General features: G+C 36.9%; 1 protein-coding gene and 1 pseudogene across 1 annotated transcript in view; both read right to left on the minus strand.

The window, feature by feature from the left end:
* Positions 1–804: 804 nt before the first annotated feature.
* Positions 805–5429, minus strand: LOC107696602 (malignant fibrous histiocytoma-amplified sequence 1-like; annotated as a pseudogene).
* A 4728-nt stretch (positions 5430–10157) lies between these two features.
* Positions 10158–12619, minus strand: part of LOC107696629 (ras association domain-containing protein 7-like) — a 15820-nt gene continuing 13358 nt past the window's right edge. The window contains exons 3-5 of the mRNA XM_016497067.1: positions 11523–11679; positions 11220–11327; positions 10158–10411 (exon numbers count right to left, since the gene is read on the minus strand). Coding sequence (XP_016352553.1) covers positions 10380–10411; positions 11220–11327; positions 11523–11679 — 297 coding nt within the window. The 3' untranslated portion in view covers positions 10158–10379. The remainder of the gene's footprint in view (positions 10412–11219; positions 11328–11522; positions 11680–12619) is intronic.

Consider the following 12619-nt stretch of genomic DNA (forward strand, 5'->3'; position numbering starts at 1 on the left):
GTTTGTCTGAGGATTCTGTTTAGGGATAGAAATCATTAGCGCAATATAAACGCAACAGAAGTCAATGGAAAGTCTCTACAATGTATTTGTGTGTGTCAGTGTGTGTGCTCCTAACCTAAGACTGCTGCAAGTGAACTGTCATTAGTATATAGTAAAGCACTATCAACAAGATCAACTGATAATGCCAGCATGCTATGTACTTTATAATGAAGCAAAAATCTGAAAACTCTTCAATGAGGCTTTTAAATACTTTTTAATAAGTTTGTGAGTAAAATCAAATAAAAATACAACACAATAAAAAATAGCTGGCAACCCTTTATTTTGATGGTCCCTTTCAGACATTCGGGTGACTATAAGTAACTACAAGTCATTAGAGTAGTTAGTAGACTGTCTGCTTAATGTCTGCTATTTATATTTTTGATATTTAATATCTGTGATTTTTATGGTCCCTCAACAGACATTCTACTGAATAAACTTGCATGTACATATCAACTTATTAACCATAACCTAACAGTCTTATACTCTGAGTTAGATGATGTGTAGTTGCAAAGTTACTTATAGTCAACAGTATGTCTAAAGGGAACCATACAAGTAAAGTGTAATCAAATAATTTACACTTTAAACTTTACATTTGATATGCTTTGTTAGAATATTTATATGTTGAGGTAAACATGTAGGCCTGCTTTTTTACTTTTTAGCTAATTCAAAGCATATAGGCAGACAGAAAGAGACTTTGGTAAATCCAATGATACTTTTGTATCTGGATAAGTTTATTGAACAATTCATTACATGTTCAAGCCTGGACTCCACAGCAGCAATATTTACCCTCCACAAACAGTGAAATTGTGAAACGTAAATGTATAAAGATCACCCCCTAGCGGCGACAATATGTTTCTACAAGACAACATATCCACTGAACAATTTCTTACTGAGAGGAGACTACAGAAAACTTGTGTATGTTCCCCAAAATAATGTTAGATTCCTCCATTTCATGCTAAATCAAGAAATATACATTTTATGTAATAACGTGTTGGAAACATTACAATGCTATTGTCTGTGCAAGTTGGTATTTTAATTAATTACAGTACTTAAATATGTGTTCAAGTTGTGTTTTACAATATTTAAGGAATTACACATTTGTAGTCTGATGTAGGCTTTAACAGCCTTTCCCATCAAGTCAAATGAGTTTTTATTTGTATTATTTGTTATTATTGTTTGTTCCATATGCCCTGTCTTTAGGTCGAAGCATCAGGAGCTGAAAACAAAAAATATTTAAGAATTATAAAGGGAAGAAGACTAAATGCATGTTGTATTTCTCTGTAAATAAATGCATTTACTTCAAGGGAACAGCAACTCCGTCCTTCGTTGGTGTCCATTAAGGCAAGTTTGTTTTTCCTCAAGTCCTCTATAAGACAAAACACAGTGTTCACCTGATTTCATTTCAATACGTTTAAAATTAAGATGAGTCAAACATACTTTAATAAAATGATTATGTAATGCTCTAATGAGAACACACAAAAAGAGTGCAAATCACATGGCAATTTACATATTAAATTTGCTTGACACTGAATCTTCTAACCATTCTTGCCAGTCATTCCATTCAAAGTATTCATCACAGTTACTGTATTTACAGGGACTGTGGACAGTCAGATACTGCCCTTGCCACTGCTCTGTCAGTGTGTTCAGCCGTATCATAATCTTCCTTATCACTTCCCATGCTTTCTGGATGTCTTCTGAAGTTTCAACTACAAGAAGGAAAATTATTATCGCAACATATAATCATTGCCGTTAATAGTGGTTTTTACTGTACATTTCTGCCATATGGGCAATAGACATCACCTTGACATAGTCACCACTGACAAGCTACTTCTAAATATAATGTAGAAACTATAATTTTCTGTGAAGAGAATTCCGTTAATCTGCTTTGCAATGATTTGTATTGTGAAAAGCGCTATACAAATAAACGTGAAGTGAATTTAATTGAATGTAGAAGACAAAAAAAATCATCCCCTAGTGCCAACAATATGTACAATAAAACTAAGAAAGTATAGATTTAATAAATTTGTAATTATATTTTAGAAAAAATATAATAAATATTAATGCAGCCTTTGTGACCATTAGAAACGTCTATAATAAAAATCTTACTAAGCCCAAATCTTTGAAGAGTAGTGTATTTATATTTAAAGTATCTGCTTGAGTGGCTACAAATGTAAATCATTGCTATACAAAGTGTAATAAAACAGGGGACTTACGCTCAGTCTCTTTGCAGCAGATCTCAATAAACTGGTCCTCATCACGGCGTTCTCTGAGTAGAAACCGTCTGTCACCACAGCACAGCACACACTGGTCTTTTCCGATCCAGTATGGAGAGTATAAGGAGCACGCCCTGATGACAAGCCTGTAAAGCAAGAATCAGTTTTACATGTCATTACTAGTTATCCCAGTGTCAATACTAGTTACAATCAAATCAGTTTGAAGTAACTTTTTGATCATCAGGGTATCTGGGTTGATGACACATGACCGCAAAACACGACAGCTAATAGAGTGAATAAACCAGGAATGTTCTTTAATGACCTGTATTTCTTTATTTTCTCTGAAAGAGACAAGCGTAAGCATTCACCTGTGAAAGAAACCATGTGGTATCTCAGGTAGGAAGTAAACATGGATATTTAGGTCCTCTGGATTGTCTGATACCCACTTTTGCTCTACCTGTTCGTTGTCTGGCAGGTAACTTGGGAAAAGACAAGCATCTGGCTCATACACAATCGGATTTGAGGGTACCCAATTTTGCTTCGGACAGAATTCGTTGGCTTTTGGATTGAGAGGACTGTTATGTTTGGTCGGCAAGCATACATCAAAGTGTTTTAGTAGTGAAAGGAGACTTCCTTCCTTCTTATTGGTCCACAGTAGTCTGTGACAGAATTAAAAGAAAAGAAATGATGAAGGATTTTATACACTGATTATTTTATGGCTATTCAAATACATTTATTGGTTGTGGTTTAAATGTTTGATGCATGAACCTTAAACAATGAGATGAGGAATGATGGTTCTACAAACAAAGAACCAGCCAATTCTGGGATTTCCTTGTACCACATAATGACTCCAATTCAGTGAAGATACTGAAGAATTAACTTATGTTTGTCATTGTCCAGTGTAATATGTCTGTTCTTCAGTTCATACAAGAGGGTGCTTTGACTCACAATTCCTGAAAGTAGGTGCCAATTTCAGAATTAAGAAACTAATTTAAGAACAAACACACCAAACATTGTAATCTAAAAAAAAAAAAACTGACCATGCTCAGCAATGTCACCGTTTTTCAGAAGTTCTTTGATATCCTTCTCCACCTCATAGTAGCATCTAGGTAATGTCTGTTCTATGCTGGGGAATGTAGCTGTGTTCAAAACCTCACTTTTGATGTGATCACCTAGCTTGACAATGTCCTCCTTTTTAGTGCAATCTATAGGTACAAAGTCAAGTACCTGAAAATAAAAGGAGACAAAGAAGATCGTGGCAGCACATTTTATTCAATTCTATTAGATTATAAAACCGCAACTACAAAGCCAAATTACCTTTAGTTTGTACTCAGTCAGTCTTTCAATCTGATTTATCTGGTCATAGTACAAAGATGAGTCCTCCTTATCCTGGAAGTTCTTCTTACACTGCATTAAATTAGTTGTATGTGTTTCAAGCATTTCCTTCACCTGGTCTTCGATGTGTTTTTTCTTTTCTTTCACATCATTCTCATCTGTGCATTGGTCAACATGAGTGCCCACAAGCAGAACTACTGAGTCTGGTATCTTAAGCTGAAGGTTTTTGATCCAGAATCCCACATTCTCCTTGAAACTCTGGGCATCCAATGTTATAACTGACAAAAAAAAAAAAAAGTCTAATGCATTGCTATTTGGTGGCTGGGGTGTTATTCCAACTGGCCCAATAGTGAAAAAAAGTCCCCTAAATCTCTATAATATTCTGGTTTTGCCCATTTTATAGTCCACAATGCAAAAATTACACATCTAACCGTTTATTAATAGTGATGTTTGCTAATAAAATAATACATTCTCAACAAGTTGTACATGCTTAGCGGTTAGAGTATATTACACTGTGAGATCTAGCAGAAGCAAAAAAAAAAAAGGCTTTACCTGGAAAGGTTGATGGCAAGTATGACAAAGGCTTGAGCTGTTATAAACACATGATGGGTGATGTAGTATTCCTCTTGTCCAGCAAAGTCCCAAAAGATAAAACGGATACCCTCATTATCAACTTCACTGATTTCAATCCCTACCGTACGATCATCCTCGGTCACTGGTACAGGGCAACCCTGCTTCAGACTTAGGCACAGAGTGGATTTCCCTGCCATGGAGGTCCCCAGAAACAGTCTTCACAGTTTTCTGATTTGGGGCGTTTGCCTCAAGCATCGCAAAGTAACTCTGAATATCTCTCAATCCCCCTGCACAGACCTCCTGAGGGGGCTTTCTAAGAGGGTTACCATTAGCTTTGAACAGAGTTAAGCTACTGTTTTGAAAGAGTAGGTCTGGTAGGTCAGCTAACTGGTTCCTCTCAACATAAAGTTCTTTTAGGTGTGAAAGGCCCACAAGAGGATCCAAATTCCTCAGGCAGTTGTTGGACAGGTTTAGGTAGTTGAGATGTTGGCACCTGTTCATGTCCTGGGGTAGCTTTTCAAGTCGATTGGTGCTCAACTTTAGAAATCGAAGTTTCTCCAAGGATGGAAAGACATTTTCTGGAATGGTTTTGATATTGTTCTGATTGATATATAGTTTCTCCAACTGGTGCAACCCTCTAATGTCCGTGGGGAAATCAGTGAACTCATTCCTGCACAGGTTGAGCTCTGTCAGGTTTTTCAGTTGAGTGATACCACTGATTTGTTTGAGCCTATTCCGCTGTAGATCTACCTTTACTGCATCTCCACCCCTCTGGAGAAGCTCATTGGGAAGTGCTTTCAGTTTCTTTCCAGCAAAGTCTTCTTCTTTTTTGGCATTTTGATTTCCTATGGTAATATTATTGTTAATGTAATAATAATAATAATAATAATAATAAAATCATTCTTATTTAAACTTATAACAAACATACTCCTAACGTCTTATTCTTAACCTTTTCATAGATGACTCGGAGTAGTAATGCATATATATTTAAACATGAATTATAAATTAATGTTTTCTGTCTAGGCAGCAAAAATAATTAAATCTCTGTGTCAGTTTGTTAGGATTCGCAATTATATCCACTACAATGATATAGCAAAACCTCGGGAGTGACCCCTAACTAATTATAATATACACATTTCTTACATGCAAGCAAATTTGTAGCATTTCTTACAGATCAAGATAAAAACTAAAAAGTTTGTTTAACATACCATGTAAAAGGGGCATGTTGATGAGATGCTAAAGAAACTCTTTCGCTCGTCTATGTGACAGATAGGTAATCTACTTCCTTATGTCTCATAGAGCAAAGTAGGGACGAACTTTTAACGGAGCAGTACAACTGATTTTTACTTTCATTTTCTGGAAAACGTAGCAGTATCTAGTTCAGTTTCTGTCAGGTGATTTATACAGTCATGGAAATACGAGGCGGTACTGCCATCATCTGGCTAAAATGTGAAACAATGTACATACGAAATGAAATAAGACTCGTACCTAGAAAGTATAGTTCAAGGAAAAAATAAATTTATATTATCGTTCATGTTTTGAAATGTCTCAGCGCCAATTTTTTTATTTTTGGTAGAATGGTGTCATTACACACATGGGGATGGGGAAGCATAGAGAAAGTTGGGGGCAGTCGTGGCCTAATGGTTAGTGTGTCAGACTTGTATTCCAAAGGTCGTGAGTCTGAGTCTCGGTACAGGCAGGGATTGTAGGTGGGGAGAGTGAATGTACAGCGCTATTCCCCCCCTTCCACCCTCAATAACTGAAATGGAACCCTTTGGCAAGGCACCGGACCCCCAATTGTTCCCCATGGTGCCACAGCAAAAATGGTTGCCCACTGCTCCGGGTGTGTGTGCACTTGGATGGGTGAAATGCAGAGCACACCATACTTGGTCACACGTCACATCCTTTCTTTCCCACCAATTTAATCAGCGAAGGGCCAAAGAGTTAGAGTGCAAGGTATAAGCTGTGTCACCTTGAATCATGATGCCAGCACAGTTCATCCGTCACAGGAATGTTTATGTCTAAAAAAATAGTTTGCTGCATGCATCATATTACGTTGTGGAAAATTGGTGAGCTTCTCTCTTTCTCTGTAGGCTTCCACAGGCTCCTTCAATTTATTTGCCCAACTGATTCTTTTGAACGTTTTTTTTTTTGCTTCAATTCTATTTCATGGTTTAAAACATTTGAACTGAACTACAGCCAAAGCACAATGTATCCGTATGTTAGCAAAGAGAACAATATTTTTTGGAAATGTTGCTGCAAAATGCTCTCATTATGAATGCTTAGCTGCAGGGGCAGAGCTAGGAGGTTGCCACCCCTATGAAAATATCCTGGCTACTCCCCTGCTTAGATTTTTTTTGACACTTAAAATTTAAGGTAGTCACATTGGCTATATATAGACACAACACTATTATCATACCAAACAAGGCGTGACGCAACAATTACGCATTTACGAAATGCTTTTGATTGGCTGCACCTATTCCCATAGGAAAAATATATTTTATTGCTCAGTGGTTGCTCTTTCTATTTTAGTCTCAACAGTGTCTCAGATGCTTCTCCTAAAAATCCTTAGGAGTAATAATAGTAGACACAACTGAGACGAGAAAGTTCTGAAAGAATGGAATCCAAAATGACAATGGGAGAGAAACGTGTGAGAAACATGGGAGATCTCTTTATTGTCTAGCTGTAATCTCTTGCAAGACTCCATTATAAAATTGTTTTACATCTCAGAGGTTGCTTTTTTATTGCAATGGGGATTTTCACCTTTAATGGTCAGGACAGTAGGAGTAGAGACAGGAAACAATTGGACAGGTGAGAATTGAACAGGAGCAGGGCAGTACCTTTAACTCATGCTGTCTGCGGTGCAGTTGTGCCTTCACAATGATGTGCTGCCCACAAGGCTATGGCTCTGACAGAGGTTACTCTATGCTCAGGATACTAAGGGGTGATTCTCTTATATGTCTGATTGAGATATCAGCTTTGTCTTAAGATGTCTTCAGTTTTATTTTAGGAGAAACGTTAAACTTTTAGTAATATTGTAAATACTAAAACTATCATTTAAATAGCATTAAACATTTCAGAATATCAAGGGTTACTAGTTTAAATGTTTACATTTATCTTCAATGTCCAGCATTGTATATACACCATATTTTCCAAACAAACTAGAAAGGACTTACAAGTGCAAGATGTTTAGTATAAGAGCAATACCTTTTTTTTTAAACAAATGTAACACTAGTGTACCAGTGTTTTTATTTTATTTTTTAGCTTTCTAGCTTTGTTTAGCATTAAAATTTTGTCTTGTACAGCCCATTTTTGCATGTATGTAAATATAGGCTATGTTTTCCTCTGTTAAATCATTGTGCAATAAAACTCTGTCTACATAAAACAACTTCAAATATGACAATGCATGTATTGTCTTTGAAATGGTGTGGATAAATTGCATTGAAGCTAGCTAGAGGGAAGAAAAATAAAATTATCTGAATGAAAAATGAGATCTCAACAACTTTACACACTGTGCTCAGATATTTCTCCTAGTCTAAGAACTCTGGTGGTCTCATATTTGTCTCCTCCAATGTTTCAAACAAGATCTCAACAACATCACACACTGTGCTCAGATTTTTCTCTTTAGCTGGAGAAGCTGGATCTTTCACATGTGTCTCCTCAAATATTTAGAACAGATCTCAACAAAATCATACACTGTGCTCAGATTTTTCTCCTTAGCTAGAGACTCTGGATCTCTCACATTTGTCTCTTTTAAAGCTTTAGAAGAGGTCTCAACAACATCACACACTGTGCTCAGATTTTTCTCCTTAGCTAGAGACTCTGGATCTCTCACATTTGTCTCTTTTAAAGCTTTAGAAGAGGTCTCAACAACATCACACACTGTGCTCAGATTTGTCTCCTACACTAAAGACTCGGGAGCTCTTACATTTGTCTTCTCTAAATTTCAGAAGTGATTTCAATAACTTTACAAAGTGTGCACGAAGTCAAATGCCTCAATATGAGCTCAAACATTTCTACCACATACAGGTGCATCTCAATAAATTAGAATGTCGTGGAAAAGTTCATTTATTTCAGTAATTCAACTCAAATTGTGGCATTGAATTTATTTAATACATGAGTTTCACAATTTGAGTTGAATTACTGAAATAAATGAACTTTTCCACGACATTCTAATTTATTGAGATGCACCTGTATGTATTCATAATCAAATGTCAACATTATCCTTATTTCTGCGTAATTTCTCTCTCAATATAGCATCTAACTCTGAATTTATGATTTCCCCCCATTTATTTAGTGCCTTTCAAGTACTTGACACTTTGTAAAGTTGTTGAGATCTCTAAACTAAACTTTTGAGGAGACAGATGTGAGAGATCCAGTCTCCAGCTAAAGAGAAGAATCTGAGCACAGTGTGTGATGTTGTTGAAATCTCTTCTAAAGCTTTAAATGAGACAAATGTGAGAGATCCAGTGTCTGTAGCTAAGGAGAAAAATCTGAGCACAGTGTGTGATGTTGTTGAGATCTCTTTTAAAACTTTAAAGGAGACCATTGTGAGAGTGTTAGAGTTTTTGTAGCATATTATGTCCCCACTGGATGCTACAAATGCCTCGTTTGTAATGGGTTTTAATGTTTTTGTCTCGTCGCTCCGGCCGGGACACGGCATCACAGTATGGTAAGGGGCGTAACATTTCCGTCACACGCTTGAGGTATTTGGCCAATCACAATGCACTGGATAGCTGGCCAATCAGAGCACACCTCGCTTTTCAGACCGATGAGCTTTGTAAAAATCGATGCGTTTCAGAAAGGCGGGGCATAGAGGAGCAACAATAATGTACATTATGTGGAAAATAATGTGTTTTCTGAACCTTAAACCGCATAAACACATTGCATTACACCAAATACACAAAATAATGTTCTTTTTAGCAACGTCAAATGACCCCTTTAAATTTTCAGACTTTCTCTTTTAGAAAAACAGTCCAAAATATGAATGACCCATTCTGCACTAGACTAGACTTTCGTCAAATCAAATGTCACTTCCTCTAAAAAGGATTTGGTTCTCAAATCTGGCCCTCGAGTTCCACTTTCCTCCAGAATTAGCTCCAAAAACAAAACACACCTGAACAGGCTAATCAAGGTTAGTGAGTTTTAGGCAAGTGAGTTTGATAAAGGTTTGAGCTAAACTCTGCAGAAAAGTGGACCTTGAGGGACAGAGACAACAAAACCCTGCCCTAAAACCACCTGTAGGTCTCTGTTGGAAAAAACAGCATATGCTGGTTAGATATGTTTTGAAGCATGACTGCTGGTTTGAGCTGGTTTAAGCTGGTCCTTGGCTGGTCATGAGCTGGTTTAAGCTGGTCATGTGCTTGTTGTATCTTGAAATTATTGTTGAGATTTCATGGGTGGTACAGGGATGTGACTGTCGCTATGAGTGATAATGGTCTCAAGTAGAATCTCAGTAGAATCCTTAGAGCAGAGTCTAAACCAAGTAAGACTGCAACTGTATATCAGTGGATGTATATAAGTAGCTAAGGAACATTTTATTTTGTGATTTGATTAATTCTACTTTTAGTGTATCACTTAATTCACCTATGCCACAACCATCTGCCACTGGTAATGATTATTTTCAGGAAAAACCCTGGGTGAGAGTTCACTGGTTTTAAACCAGTTTTACTTGAGATTCACCATGCCACAACATATCACCACTCTCATGTGATGATGATGGTGTTAATTCATCTTCAGAACAAAGGATTTCCAGACCAACTTTAATGTTATTGTTAAATATAAATAGTTAAATCATTTAAATTAAGTTTTAATTATAAAATCAAACCTGTTTAAGTATAAAAATGGTTTTGTGGTGCTAAATCTTAAATATGTTTTGATCAGTTGTATAATATATATGGATATAAAAGTATTTATGCGTTTTGACTCTCCAAATTGCACAGTGGGAATAATAATAAGCTTAAAATCTTGTAATAATTTATTTTTATTTTGGTATGTTTTTAGTTAGTGAAATATATGTAAATTGTTAAAATACAGTACATTCAAATGTTTCATAATTACAAAGACAGAACTGTATTTACATAGACTTATTCTTGTGTTCACAAATGCATTTCACAGAATATCATACAAAAGAAAATATAATTAACATATTCAGACAAAATGAAGTAGACATAATATAAAGTGAACAGTGAATAATTCCTCAAGGTTGTACTCCAGACTTTATCGCCATGATGTCTCTCTCGATGACAGGACTGCAAGACACACACAAAATGGAATGAGGTTATGGACTTCATGGAGGATGCTATATGTTGTTCAACACACTTTTGGGGGTAAAGTTTTACATAACAGATATAGGGAAGACTGACGAAAGGAAGAAATGTAAAAAAAGAAAAAGAAAAAAGCTCTAGCTTAAAAAACAGCAGCATAAAAGCTCAAAAACAAACATCAAAATGCTCCATTTACAGTCAGACAGCCTGACCTTGAGTCTGTTGCGACATTTCTGTACACCCACGTGATTACTCTGAACAGCATCCACTGGAGGCACTTCCATAGAAGGATGTGAAAATGAATAACTACTTAATTTCTTTCTACTTAAAACACTTGTTCCAGGCAGGAACCATAGAGCAAAGCACACCGATAGCTCATGATTCACGTGAGCCTGCACGAAAGAACACCAAGGCAGTGCAGGTTTCAGCAAAATGGGAAGCCGATCATTTTTTGTGGTAGTTTGACAGTCACTATTAACACACAGCAAGATGCAGCTATCTTATTGTAGAAAACCACAGAAAACAAAGTGAGTACAGTGTTTTTGTTTTCTGGCTCAAAAAATAACAAACTAATAAATATAAATGTCGGAAGTCTTGTTTGCAGTACAGTTGAATTGTCTGATCAGAAAAATGCCCATTACAGTGCTTTTGACAAGACAAAGAGCCACCAGCGAGGACAGGAGGTGTGCAAGTGGAATATTGTGCATTCTGGAAAGCAGGAAGAGGTAGAGGTGCAGAAGATTTAGGCCAGCAGAGGGCAGCGGTGTGCAAGCTGTGTGTCACACATACACACCCTCTGGACGAAGGCTGGAGACAAGTGGGTTCTGGAGGCTGCGTGGGTTCCCCAAGATTTGCTTGGCAGTGGTATGAGGGTTAAACTCCAAGATGGAGGAATTCGAATCTGTCATAAACACAAAAAAAAAAACTACTGTTAAGCTTTGCCAGCTTCAGTTGTTTGGTTAGGTATAGACAGTGTTCCTCTCAAACCACCAGATAGTATCTTTTTTTTAAATTTGGAAAACACTTTACCCCCATGTATAGTAGAAAAGACCTGGTTAACTAGTGGCTTGTGAAAACTGTATGTAGTTTTACACACCTTCATCACTCTGTCCATCAGGCTTGAGGAGAGTAAAATCGATCTCTTCGGTTTGCTGATTGGATTGTGCTGGAGTGACTCCTGTTTGCTGGATGAATTGTTGCAGGTTACACTGGCGTAGCTCTTTATTCAGATCATCCAGTTCCATGCTTTTAGCCTACAGGGGAACATAAGAGAGATTTAATGTTGGGCTGGAGAAAAAGCTGAAGCAGTGACTTTCAAACGGCAATGTTCCTTTATCACACAGTTCTCTTTTCTTGTAATGAAACACCCACACAGACTTAACCTCTACAGTGAGATCAAATGTCCAAGCGGTGTGTCTTAAATGTCATTTTTCATACAGTACGTTCCTACCATGAACAGTAATAATTGTTATCTACTGTGGTTCCTGCTTAATCATCACAGACATATTGTTTCTTAAAGATGCTGCCTTTGCGCTACTAGATGAGTCTTGTTTTGTTTTCCATAAACTTACTCATTTTTATTTCTCCCTTTAAAGGTGTGACTAGTATTGTTGGTAATGACAACAACCTGTAGGATGAATGAATATAGTACTGCCCTTGCTGATGAGACTGAGACAACAAATGATGCAATAGTGAGGTAGTGTGTATGGTGCCCTGAGGTTCAGTTAGTCATGGTGAGCACACAACATGCTTTTGTGTGACTGCAATTAATGTATCAGTGTGATTCAACAGCTAGTACAAAGATTTTTTATTTAAGGTATACTGTACAGTCAGCAAGTCATTACCGCAAACTAAACCCTGACAGGGTGATCCAAAATACATGGACATGAAATGTTGAGTTGAAATCGTGCTATGATCCTACCTATTTATAATCAAAGCTTCTGCAAATAAAAAATTTACATTGCAACATAGCAACAAGACAAACTGTCATGTTACGCTGCTGCGGGAAGAACGTAGGAGACACAGAGTAGCATTCACAGTCGTTAATGATGAAAACACGGGATAATCCACAATAGGAGCTGGGCAAACACACGTAGAAACAAGTAGACCTGACAAACACAAACTGAACAGACTAGGACTTTTAAACACAGGGCAATCAGGGGAACACAGGTGACATCAATGGAACATAATCAA

The sequence above is a fragment of the Sinocyclocheilus anshuiensis genome, unplaced genomic scaffold, assembly GCF_001515605.1.
Source record: "Sinocyclocheilus anshuiensis isolate Anshui unplaced genomic scaffold, SAMN03320099.WGS_v1.1 scaffold502, whole genome shotgun sequence".
Lineage (NCBI taxonomy): Eukaryota > Metazoa > Chordata > Actinopteri > Cypriniformes > Cyprinidae > Sinocyclocheilus > Sinocyclocheilus anshuiensis.